This window comes from Pogona vitticeps, chromosome 2 (assembly GCF_051106095.1).
Source record: "Pogona vitticeps strain Pit_001003342236 chromosome 2, PviZW2.1, whole genome shotgun sequence".
Classification (NCBI taxonomy): domain Eukaryota; kingdom Metazoa; phylum Chordata; class Lepidosauria; order Squamata; family Agamidae; genus Pogona; species Pogona vitticeps.
Window position 1 is genome coordinate 174,827,957 of NC_135784.1, and position 13,470 is coordinate 174,841,426.

General features: G+C 42.0%; 1 protein-coding gene across 2 annotated transcripts in view; it reads left to right on the plus strand.

Moving 5' to 3' along the window:
* Window positions 1-13,470, plus strand: part of PTPN18 (protein tyrosine phosphatase non-receptor type 18) — a 39,030-nt gene that overhangs the window by 23,114 nt on the left and 2,446 nt on the right. For both annotated transcript variants that reach the window (XR_012084071.2, XM_072991301.2), the window contains exons 11-16: window positions 110-199; window positions 4,722-4,801; window positions 5,894-6,228; window positions 7,821-7,903; window positions 9,591-9,618; window positions 11,110-11,235. Coding sequence is in view for 1 of the 2 variants with exons in the window: in XM_072991301.2 (XP_072847402.2) it covers window positions 110-199; window positions 4,722-4,801; window positions 5,894-6,228; window positions 7,821-7,903; window positions 9,591-9,618; window positions 11,110-11,235 (742 nt within the window). In the remaining variant the exon portion in view is untranslated. The remainder of the gene's footprint in view (window positions 1-109; window positions 200-4,721; window positions 4,802-5,893; window positions 6,229-7,820; window positions 7,904-9,590; window positions 9,619-11,109; window positions 11,236-13,470) is intronic.

A 13,470-nucleotide genomic window follows, 5' to 3' on the forward strand; every position in this document is an offset into this window, starting at 1 on the left:
TCATATAATGAAGAGAGAAGGGGATGGGTAGAAATTAGAAGTGGGGAGAGAGAGAGAGAGCAGGAAAGAGAAGCTGTCATTTTATATTCATTGCCGATTTTCTTGACAGGAACAATACGAGTTTGTATATCATGCAGTGACTGAAATGTTCCGGGCTGCCCTGGGCTTGTCTTACTCACACTATGAAAACCTGAAAGAGGTAAGAGTCAAACTTGGAACAAGAAGTAATACTAGAGAGGTTAAGCAACGGGTATCTGTGTTTGTTTGCTGAAGAAAAACAAGCAGCCTGTTTCATCAGCCCCTTGTCAATACTTGCAGTTGTTGCAACACTTTCCGCAGAGGGGCGATGTTTCCTAATTCATCTACTGAAGCAAGTCTCAGTCATGGAAAACACTGGCTTCTTCACTGATTGGTTTCTTGTTGTCCTCAGCTGACCATCCCACTGGCTCTGCCCTCTTTGTTTACTGTTGGACAATCTTAAAACAGGCTGCCTATTGTGTGTCTGAAGACCTCCATGCCCAGTAGCCAGCTTTTAAAGAGATAGAAACCTATTTACTTTTGGAAAACTTGTGATTTTTAAAGCCAAGCTTGGCAAAAGTACAAATCAACTTCATTTTACGGGTTGTTGTGTTCGCTATTGTTGTTCCTGAATTTTGAAAACATGCATCTGGAGAACATATTGGCCACTTCCCATGGCATAACCCTGCCAGTGTAGCAGGAATGACATCACTAGCAATGACAGACTGCCACTAATTAAAGAGTTCCTTCTTTAATTTTGAGATCCATACAACTTGCACCCAATGAGACAAAATTCCACAGAACCTGAAACTGAACCTGAGATTCTTTAGTTAGTCACAATCTGGCGATGTCAGTGACATTATTTCCACTGTGCCGGCAGAGCCACGAAACAGGATTTTGGTCACTGGCACTTAAAGTAGGGAGGATCATGAGTGGTTATGGCCTGAGTGGGTCCTCCCCTGGACCCCCATGTTCTCCCCATGATCTGCCTCCTGCCTCCGTTTTCTCCAAGCATGGCAGAATTCTTTTCAGTACAACTAAAAGTTCATTCCCTTTGCCTGATGCTACACGTGCTTACGTAGAAGTACTTTTGCTTATGTTCGAAGTGCTTTACTAACAAGTAGGTGTGTGAGGTTTATAGCCTTGGGCCTTTTCCTGTCACATCCTTATGGGGTGTGTGTTTCCAAATTCTACCTCACTAAAGATGCCAATAAGCTTTTCAGGGGTCAGAGATTGAGAAGAGGATCCAAGAGGATCCAAGCGCAGCCAGATAGAGTACTGTTTTTGTACCAGATCAGGCATAAAATCCTGCACCTAAAAGCAATACCCCCTGTAGAGAAAAAGACTCTCTGTTCTAACACAAGTTTATCTTACTCCACATTTGGCAAATGAGCTTGCTTTTGTGTTGGAATCAGTTAACTGGAAGAAAGAGCAGCTTCGTTTGCCTGTTTAATGCTGCATGTTTGATGTCTCAGGTACGTAGCACTGAAAGATGGGCATGCCTGGATCGATCATGTTTTAAGAAAGGAAATATGAATTTGGCTTAATAGGCAATCTGAGCCTACGATTCAAATGCAAAAATTTACGGCTGGCTGCACTGCCCTGTCCCTTCCTGTCATATTATTAGGATCCCGAGTCAGAATACAGAATCTGGCTGCTTCTATCTGTGAAATTCTCAGGGTTGGGAGACTTTGCGATACCAGATAGGCAGTGTGCCTGTTTCTGAGCTTTTCCCACTTCTGCTCGTGTTGATGATTCTGCAGGGTTTCAAGAGAACAGTGGTGGGGCTAGGAACCAGTCAGGGTATACGAGTGTAGCGATTCCACCTTGCATGCATCATACAGAGTGTGTGTTGGTTCCTCTGAATCTGTAGTCTTCTCCTCCTCCTCTTTCTTCTTCTTCTTCTTCTTCTTCTTCTAATTGTGTGCCATCGAGTCAATTCTGACTTATGGTTATCCTTTTCAGGGTTTTTTTTTTAGATAAGGAGTACTCAGAAATGGACCACCCTGGGACTATGCAGGCTCTTTGGGGATGCCCAGTCCCAGGGGAACTGAATTCCCAGCCCCTGTGCCATAACTACAAGTGACCTGTTGTGGATTTTGAAGGAACATATTAGTAGGGGAAGTAGCAATGTACGATGGTGGTCTGGGAGCAACGCAGTGGTGGTGGTGGTGGTGAATACCCTGCTAATACTACAACAAGATTTAAAAAGGTTTAAAATAAAAATTCCAAAAATTCATATAATAACATAGAACTTTACCAAAACACCCAACTACTGTAGTTTTAAGTCAGCATTGAATTAGAAGTAATTTAGGAGCACATCAGTAGAAAAGTACTGCAAACTTTTCTCAAGATGGGTTCTAAATTATTTTCAATTTTGTTTAAAAAGACTGAGACTCGGAAGGGCAGCAATGAAGGAATTAGAAAATATCATCTAATATTAAAACAAGTCATTGGAGACCAAGATCATCGACACTCTTTTTTTCTTGATCATCTTGTATGGGTGTGAAAGAAAGCTGACCAGGAAAAAAATGTTTTGAAACATCATGAGAAGGCAAGGTGAGTCTCTGTAAAAGATAATAACGCTTGGAAAAGTGGAAAGGCAGCAGGAAAAGAGGAAGACCAAATGTGAGGTGGCTTGATGCACAAAAAGAAGCCACGGGCCTGAGTTTACAAGTGCTGAGCAGGGCTGTGGAGGAAAGGACATTTTGGAGATCACTCCTGCGTAGGGTTGTTGTAGGGCAGAAACATGTGATAACATGTGCCAACAGACTACGTGGCTGACATTAAAATTAGAGCATTTATTTTATTTTATTTATTTCATTTATATCCCGCCTATCTGGTCTTGTGACCACTCTAGGCGGCCAAGCTATGTAACCTGTTTGCAGTGTCCTGAAAGGGCAGCAAACGCTTATTTTCCACATTGTAGGGATGTTTTGTTTGTTGTTTTTGGATCTGTTTTGTTTGTTCTGCCAGGGGTGTGGAGAGTCGTGTGTGGGATTTGTACTTCAGATGCCCAAAATACATTTTCTGGCTTGGGTCCTGTTCACTTTGGCCTAGATGGGTGTGTGGATTGTGTATGTATCGCTTGCTGTTTCGTCCCAGGCAGCAAGAGATACATATACAATCCATACTTATTATATCCTTGATCCACCATGTCTGAATTTGAAATAGAGTAGAGGCTCATGGTGTTGCATTAGGTTGCTTCAGCTTGTTTTCTGCAGAGACAAAGGACTGCTTTTTGCTTCCGTTGATTTGTATTGCAAATTTAAAGCCTGAGTTTGCCAGAGGGCTTATTGGCATTGCAAAACCAAATCCTCCCGCTAGACAACTGGATATTAATATAAAATAGGAAAAGAGCCAATATTTCTATTCATCTGGGAAGTGGCTGTTGCTCATTGTTATTTTAGTTACTGTACCAGTTTCCCTCCCCCCCCCGTTAGATTTTATCCACCGATGAGCACCTATACAAGAGAATCAAGTCATTACAAATTTAAATTATTATTCACACAAATTGGAGAGAGCAAAAACCATTAGTTGAGAGTGTTGGCAACCTTGATAGTAATGTTCTCATGAGGTTTTCATTTCAGTGAGTGTAGATGATGATTGAAAAGATGTAAATTAACAAAACCCAGGTGGAACAGGGCTATTAAAAGACAACAGGTGATAAATGTTCTGCTATTTGTTTGCAGGGGATCAAAAGCAGTTCAGTTTTTTTTAAGAAAAGTCAAACCAGAAATTAAAACATTTTCACAAGAGGACCCTGGCAAAGGTTTCACAAGCTTGTGCTGCGTGTCCTGCTCCAGAGCTCAGATTTTAAAGGAGGACTTGGGCAACCCTTTTCCAAGTATACAATTCTGTACTCTCCTAAGCAAAAGGACGTGCCTTCGCCATAGCTAAGGGTGCCAGTAGAAAAATGTATCTTGAGCTCCACCTTGCTCCTAGCCACAGATGTTTCCTCATCAAACCAACACAGAGCGGGACCTAAACTACAGATCATAAACACCAGCTGAATCCTCCATGAAACCACACAGTCTCTTGGGTGTGGCTCTCACAAGCACCAGTTGCAATGGCTCTTTTTGTGAGAGGCAGGTGAGGGCTCCTGGGGTTGAATGCCGCTCCATAGCTATGAATCGATCAGGGGTGAGGCATCTCCAGATGTCCAGGCTGGGGCCGCACCCACCCACTCTTGGACGGTGGTTCCCTTCTTAAATGGTAGGTCAGTAGAAAGAAAACCAGCAGGCGATGTGAGCAAGTGGAAATTGAATCGGACTAGTTTTTGATTTGCAGAGAAGTATGGGAGAGCCTCTGCATGCAGGAGTATTTCATCATTTAATAGGAAATGTGCAGCTATTTGAAGCGAGAGGACTGTGGCAGAAGAGGAAGGGAAAGCCTCCTGCGTTGTAGTTTATCAGACATGACACTGTTTCAGGCACAAACATTGTGGTGAATCCTAGCCTAGACTCCACGTCAGTTCAAGAACACCTGCGTGGAATAAGGCTTTTGTTTGTTTTTACAAGGGCAATGAGAGACAGCAGTGCAGTCTTCAAAATGAACTGACATGTTCTAATTCTTTTTTCCTCTCCTCAGCACACAAGGTTAATACATACCGTTGCTTATGGGAAACTTTCTGCGGCAGGAAATTCAAACAGCTGGTCTGCCTTACACCCTCCCTCACTTCCTTTCTCTTCCATATTGCACAGAACCATCTTCCTCTCTATGACGACGCCCTGTCCCTCCGGCGCCCTGTCTCATCCCTCCTCAAACGAAGTTCCATTCTCCGGTAAGGAAACTTTGGGGACGGAGTTGGTGGTGGGGATTAAGAAACCATTGTTTTTACCATTCCCTGTGACAGCAGAGTCTTTTCAGTAGTGACACCTTCCTGGGAAAGCCCAGCTGGTAGAAACTTGGGACTTGGTGTGTTTGTGTGCACGCAGTGCTATATATTATGGTAATGATTGTTCATTCATGATTGTTTATTAATTCTGTTGTTTTATGCTCTGAATGCACATGTGGAGCTTTGCATCCAAAAGCTATTGGGTCTATTCTGTGAGGAAGGGGAGATAGTGATGATAAAGACAGGTGTATTTGGTGGGGACTCAAGAGAGGGCCATCTCTCTCGCTGCTCCCATACTCTGGAACCCCCTCCCATGGGAGGCCAGGCTGGCCCCATCTTTGCTGTCCTTCCACAAGCAGGTAAAGACCTTTCTCTTCAGGTAAGCTTTCCCTGAATAACTGATGGGCTGGGAGAAGTTTTTTAATGGGATGGTTTGTATTTTGTTGCTTCTAAATCTGTTTGAGCAATGCTTTTATCTTAAATTTTTAATGCAACATTTTATTCAGTTTTAATATTTGAAAATGTTGCTGTTTTAGCTCTTAATGGTGTGGTTTTAATAATGTAAGTTGCCTTGAATTATTTTTTAAGGAGACAGATCAGGGTAAAGCTATTTTAAAGAAATAAATACTGAAAATTATAGAAAGAGAAGGAGCTGCAGTTGAATATAGAAAGGTGTCTTTGTGGCCGGAACACAAAGTGGCTTTGTGACTCTTATGAACGGTAGAGCTCAAGCTTAGAAATTCCAGAAAGGCATAAAGAGGAAATAATTTCCATGGGTACACAGCATGAACTATTGCTGTGCAGTACAGTAAGAGCAAGAAGATTTCTTAAAGTACTTCTAGATGTTCTGTCCTTGTTGGGGTCGGGGTGGAGGAGAACTAACATAACTCACTCCAGAAAATGAACAGTGCAGCATGTCTTTGTTTTAATTTTGGGGCAGGTATCACAAAGCTGAGATTTAAGCCGTAAATAGACAGGTGGTGCCCATGTGCTCTTTAGCCCTTCCATTGTGAGGCCTCTCTGTGTTCTGTGGTCTAGGAGCATCTCCGTGCCAGCTGACCCGACTCTCACAGCCCTTCCAGAACTGCCACCAAAGCTAGGCAAGGACATGAGTGATACTTATGCCGTTGTGAACAAACTCCGGCGAAGTGGAGGGGGACCTTCTTCTACGTCTCCTCAAAATGAGACCAAGCTGGATGGACTCCATTATACTACTGTGAAGCCGCGGCATAGCAACGAGGCTGGTGCTCAAATAATTGATCCCAATGCCTTTGTGGGACTCCCAACCAGCCAATCACTCCCTGGGAGTCCCATACGACGGCCCCCTTCTACTGTTGCCTGCGAGTATGCTGTCATCAACCCACCTCCTCCAGGTGATGTATGAGAATAGCTCTGTGTTTGTTTAAGCAGCAAAAGATCTACAATAACTATGGTTAGTATTCATACAGGAGTTCTATAAGACTTCGTATGTATGCATCTGTGTATGTATAAATGCAACTTTAGTTTAATCGTCCAACACTCTTCATGTATATTGTCTCGGGAATCCTTACACTAGTCCTGTAAGGTAAGTCATGATCACATCATTTCAACCATTATCAGTTTAAGGACTGCCACCTCCACTGCAATCCTACATGCATTTACTCAACAGTAGGCCTTACTGGACTCAGTTACACTTTCTTTTGTGTAAAAAAAAATGCATGTGGTGTTAGTCCATTTAATGGTTGAAAACACCTTTAAAGAAAAACTGTCCCAGATCATAGCACACTTTCTTCTTATGCTAAGCTAATTCTATACAGATAAGATGACAAAATATGAATTTGAATGCAGATAAATGAGGTTCTAGTCTTCATGATAACAATTGTCAAATATCAGAACTGAAATTTTCTGATTGGAGAGATTTTTTTTCTGGGAATTCCTATGGGAATCTAATATTTGTTAGAAGGATTGTCAACACATGTTGGACCCAGTCATCTGTTCTGAAAAAAAAAGAAATAAGAAATAATGAATTTTAGGTGCAAAGTTCTACACCTGGGGTGGGGAGACAAACACAGATACAAAATGGAGGATACTTGGCTCAGTAGTACTACGAGTGAGAAGGATCTTGGAATTGTTGTAGATCACAAGCTGAGTGATGTGGCTGCAAAAAGAAGGCAAAGGCTATTTTAGGATGCACTGACAGAAGTATAGTCTTGAAATAGCGTAAGGTACTAGTTCCCTTCTATTCAGCACCAGTTAGACCTCATATGGAGTACCGTGCCCAGGTCTGGACATCCCCACTTCAAGAAGGATGCAAACAAACTGAGGCAAGCTCAGCAGAAAGCAACAAAGTTGATTTGAGAGACTGGAAAACAAGCCCAATGAGGAAAGATTGAAAATACTAGGCAAGTTTAGCCTTGAGAAAAGGAGACTGGGGGGAGATTTGATAGCACTTCTCAAACACTTGAAAGATTATCCTATTGGGGGGACAGGATCCCAAAGTGCAGGAGACATCATAATGGGCTGAGTTACAGGAAGCCAGATTTTTGTTAAATATTAGGAAAAAAATTCCTGATTGTTACTGCATTACAAGAGTGGAACCAATGACTTCGGGAGGGGGTGAATGCTCCAATAATGGAGGCAGTTCAAGAGAAAATTAGACAACCATCTGTTGGATATACTGTGATTTGAATTTCTGCATTAAACAGGGCATTGGACTCAGTGGGTTTACTGGCCCCTTTCAACTCCAGTATTCTGGGATCTATGATTCTATGAAAACATCTATTATAAAAAAACCCAAATACTTCAAATAGCATATCCTGATATATTGTTGATATCATATACCCAGGCCTCTTCTGACCCATTGTGGGTAAAGCATGGCAGAAGATGTGATGCGGGGGGGCTAAAGGATGTGTAAAGGGCCCAGTCTGGAATACATTGGCACGATGTTGGTCTTGATTTATAGCCCCTCCATTTCTTTTCTCTCCAGGTGATTCCAGTTCCCCAGCCACCTCCTCTCCATCTCATAATAATGGACTGGGGAAAAACCTCCTAAGGAACCTGATGGCCCCAGTAAGTAGCTTGTGATGTGTTTTCATCCCCTGGATCTTCCTATATCACAGGGAACCATGGAACTCCCCCTAACAAAATGGCAGGCTGATTGCAAGCAAAGATGAAGGATGATGGGAGTTGAGTCCAGCAACCCCTTCAGGACTATGTGTTCCACATCCCTCCTGTTGAGATTGGTTGTTGGAATTAGCCATTGTGGTCCAGTAGAAGTGTGCTTTTGGTTCTAGACAACTTGGGTTCAAGGTCCCACTTCTACAAAACAAGCATGGTTAAGCTTTTATGTAAGCCACATTAGCTTTACTTTTCTTATCTGTAGAATGGGAAGCACCCAGTACTTACTGGACAGATTAAACCCAACAATATATGTTGACGAATACTGTTATGTGTTAATAACACAATGGTAGATGGGGCAGGATCACCTCCAAAGAATGAATGAAAGCTTGGGTCCTAAGAACACTGCACAAAGCTCAAGCCCCACTCCAGTCTGTTTCTGGGTATATCATGATTGGACCAAAGCCACAAAGGTTAACCCAACTCTTCCCCAGTGAAAATGATGATAGAAGGTGTGCAGCTAGCATAAGACTGTGAGTGAAACAGAAAAAGCAACAAAAGGTGGCCCTAGATGCACGCGGTTCAGCTACCCCCCCCCAAAAAAACCCCCAAGCTTTCACTTTGGAAAAACAAAATGAAACTAGATTTCTAGCCTTTATGGAAAAAGTGCTGAGATTCTTAGGAGGCCTCATTAAAAAAGTGCAGCTGACCTGATGAATGAGGTCTCCAGTCATCCGAACCTCCATGCCTCTTCTTCCTCCATCACTGCGAGAGTAAGGTACATTCATTAACCATTAGAACTTGTGTTACAAGTCCACAGAGGAGAAGTGATTGAAATGCACTTGGCATGCATAGTTTATAGGGATTGTGTAATTGCCTTTTCTTGCTGAAACAAGGTATACAGAGAACTGTGGGAGGCTGCAGGCACTGCTATTCTCATCTAAAACAGGAAGTTGCTGGTCCCTTGTGTACCTTGTTTAAACTGAGAATCACTTGTTTGCAAAACTCACCAGGTAATGTAATAATTTGTAATTAATTCTGCTTTGATTGGATTTTTACTATCTGGTGAATTAACCAAACTATATCCCATCTTCAGGATGGGGATGGCTAGGTTGTGTGGCCTTCCTCCACACCACAGTCAGAAAAGAGACTTAATTTTCACAACAGGCAGTGTGAGTGTGGGGAAAGGGTGCATTCAGGGACTACTGTCTATCCTGGAGGCTGAGTGGAAAATTCCAATAACATGGTACCAGGGGTGAGGCATTTAAACACAAAACACACATCCTGGATGAAATTTGCTCTGATCTCACCTGAAGAAGTATCCCTGGCAGACTCCTGCTATGTAAATTCTGAAGCCCGCGCTGAATGTTTGATTTTTAGTAGTCTAAATAAAGGTATCACCTTTTCTACATTTGTATTATGTAAAGGGCAACATGGCTTTCTCTATTGGTTTGTTTAAATATGGTTTATTTTGCTGCTAAATCACTGCAGTTTAGTAATGGGGTTAAAAAGATCACAAAAATGGGTCAGTGGGACCAGTCAAGGAAGGTGGTGAGATACAGCATGTTTAAGTTACTGAGAAATATGTAAAACTGATTTTCCTTTTTTTAAAAAAAAATCATTTTCTTCCACTCTCCAGGCTTTTACTTCATCTTCTGGGAAGAAAGGTGAGGAGGCAAAGGAGCTCATTTTATATAGGACCTTTCATTTCCGTGTTCCAGGGTTAAGCCTATACCTTAAAAAGGGAAGCTGCTATGGTGCTTCCTGGGAGTCACAGTTCTTTGGGAGGTGTCCTCTATAAACCCTAAAAGGCAGTGATACTACAACTCCCAGTCCAGATAAGACAGGCATTGTGAACTAGGATTGCAGCCAATTAGGCAGTAGGTGTTCTGTCTGCAGGAGAAGCACCTTAGTCATGAGTAAGGGAGAATGCGAGTTGTAGTCCAGCATCATCTTACAAAGCCACATGTTCCACAGCCATGGTGTACTGGTGGTCAGGAGGTGGTGATTATGCAACCACTGAAGATACGAGACCACAGATTACAGCTATTATTTGATCTAGTGCTGCATCTGAATACTCAGGTGGTGTTCAAGAAGAGACTTGAGCAGGTTGGGCTGGTTTGCCAACTGCAGATTCTCCCAGCAAGAAAACCCTCATCACAACTCCTTCTCCTTCATTACCAGAATTAGAGAGAGAGAGAGAGAGAGAGAGAGAGAGAGAGAGAGAGAGAGAGAGAGTGTGTTGGCAGTGGCTTTGTTAAACCCACAAGTTTCATTTAGGATTGGTACTTGAATCAGTTTTATATAAGTGAATTACTGTTGATAAGAATTTCAGTTTTGATCTCTTAGTTTGTTTCTAATACTGTATTAACTTCCTATCGTGGTTTATTTTTGTTGTTTTTGTAAGGAAGAGGAATAGGTTTTGTAATCCACTCTGGAGATTTTAAATTCAGAGGCAGTCTAGGTAAAGGTTTCCCTTCACATTTAGTCCAGCCATGTCCAACTCTAGGGGGCGGTGCTCAACCCCGTTTCCAAGCCATAGAGCCAGCATTTGTCCAAAGACAGTTTCCATGGTCATGTGGCCAGCGCAACTAGACACAGAACGCCATTATCTTCCCACCATGGTGGTACCTATTTATCTACTTGCATTTTACATGCTTTCAAACTGCTAGGTTGGCAAGAGCTGGAACTAGCGACGGGAGCTCACTCCGTTGCATGGATTCGATCTTACAACCGCTGGTCTTCTGACCCTGCAGCACAAAGGCTTCTGCAGTTTAACTCTCAGCGCCACCACGTCCCATGTCAGAGGCAATCTAGAACTATCAAAATTAAAATAAGCAGACAATGTCCTTGGGAGATGTAGGATGTGCTCCCCCCCTTCCAACACAGCCCCCCTGATTTTGTTAATGACTCCTGTCAGTGATGCAGGGAGAATAGGTATTAAGAGAGCACAACCACATCTAGAGGTCTATAGATAGCACAGCCTGGCTTTAAATGAACAAGGTCCAGTTGGCACCTATTTTCAAATGGGTTTTTACAAAAGGTCACCAGGTTTGGGAAGGTTAGCCCTTTCTGATGTCCCGGGCTTATGGGAATACTTGCTCCCTGGCTTTTCTGTGGTGGACTGGCAAGTTAATCCTTCCTTTGTTTCTGAACAGCTCCATCATCGCCACGGATTGCCTCTATGCAGCCACGGATTGCCTCTACGCAAGCATATGAAGATGTGAACAGCACCAGTCCCAGGGATAGCCCAAATGCTGTAGGGACCTCTGCCAGTGCAATGGGTGAGTAAGGAGATATCTGGGCAAAGGTAACCATAGCAACATGGTAGAATATACTTGAATGGAGCTGTAGGTGGGCAAACTGGTTCCTATATATACGGTATATCAGATGTGAGTACACCCCCTCACATTTCATTAAATATTTTAGTATATCTTTTCATGTGATAACACAGAAGAAGTGACACTTGGCTACAATGTAAAGCAGTTATACAGCGGTTTGGACATTAATGGATGTGTGTTGCATTATTTTGAGAGGACAGCACATTTACACTGTTATACAAGCTGCATACTCACTGCTTTACATTGTAGCCAAGTGTCATTTCTTTAGTGTTGTCATTTGAAAAGATATACTAAGATATTTATGACATGTGAGGGGGTGTACTCACTTCGTTCACACACGCACACAGAGCTGGACTGTATTCTTATGTGAAGCTATTTCACACACAGAAGTAACGAACAAAACAGACCATTCTAGCCAAAATCCAACTAGTTATGCCCATTGGTGCCCATTGGCATAATGCAATGGGCACCAATCTTGTTGGTGAATTGGTACCAGTTAACATGTTAGTGCCGGCAATTGTATGCCAAATCATGAGATTCAGCACGGAACAGCAAACGCTTACCCTGATTTCTTAACTAGGAGTAATTGTACCACCAGATTTACTCCAGTTGCTTTATGTTGTGGGCATAAAACCTCAATAGTATTTGTCCAATATGTTAGCCTGTCAGTGAGAAAAAAATTACATGTGAATATGTGTAACAGCACAACTAAAACGTGTATGAATCTGAATTTAGAAATCCGTGGCCTAGATCTTGTTCTGTAGACTCTCCGAATCAACTGCTGAATGGCAAGTCAGAAGTTATGTAAATGCCAGTGACTGAACTAGTCCACCCCACTTCAAATTAGTGGTGGGATTTGAGCCATTGCTTCATAATTTGGAATGTAATCAGAGAAACTATAGATCACTGAAAAAAAGAGATGCCCCAGTCTGCATCATTTTTTCTAAAAAATGCATTTAAAAAAACACTAGATTTTAAATTTTACAGGCGGCTAACCAATATGTTATTCAGGTCGACTCCTGTTCAGTATCATTTTGGGGTTACATAGCAGGTGCACAGTGGGGTGCAGTGGAGAGACTTACCACTGGAGCCCTGGGTTCAAATCCCCACTTGGCCATGGAAACTGAATAGGGGAGTGCAATTGGTTAAACCATTCCTGAAATATCTCACTTACTTTGAAACCTCTCTTAAGAGCCGCTATGAATCAGTTCTACTTTGATGGCACAGAACAGCTGCAGCAGCAAACCTCTCTCTTGCTCTACAGTTGCCCCAGGAAACCACATGAGAATGATGGTGTTTTCATTCCCAGGTTCACATGAGGCTTCCATGAGCAGGTTGCTGCTGCAGCTGCTGCTTAGCTGCCAGCCAGCTTGCCCTTTGGGCAACTTAATTAGGTTTTGGAAAAGAAAGATCAACAGAAACCTCATCTCGCCCCATATGTCCAGCACAAGAGATACAGAAACTAGACTCCATTCCAGGCAGCTGTTTACTAGATAATCCTGGTGGGAACAGAGCATGGAAATATTAGCCTTCTATGCTAGTGCTCTATGCTAATTAAATGAATATTCAGTTTGTTAGCGGAGTTTTAAAATGTACTTAATTGTCAACTAACCCTTCATAGTAAAAGTTAAATTATGAAAAACAATTAAGAGTTTTTCCATTAAGGTTGTTATTTAAAATATTACCTTTTTGCATATTGTTGTTAAAAACGGTTTCAAAACAAATTATTTCCAAGCCCTGAGTAGAAACAACAATGCCTGGATACCCTTGTTAGACGTCAGCTGATAATTAAAAGTCTTTTTAAAGCAAGTAAACAAGGGTAATTTAATTAAAAGGGTAATTTAATGAAGAATAAGTATGTATTCCTCAAGTGCTTCATTATAAAAAAAGTGGATGGAAAGGAGTATCTTTAAAAGACAGGCATTTGCCCTTTTTTTTTCACACCTCTGAAATGCTGCCTGATACTACATATGTGCACAATTGTAAACAAATCAGTAATATTTTGCTTAGGAACTGTTGTGCACACCTGTGAATATTAATCAGAAACATATGACTTTTTGGCAAACTTACCCCCTTTCCAAAATCCTCCTAAGTTTATCTAGTCCTCTTTCCCCTGAGATTCAGTTTAAAAAAAGGCAAACAGAAGGAGGTAGCTAGATCAAAGGAGAGGTTTTGTTT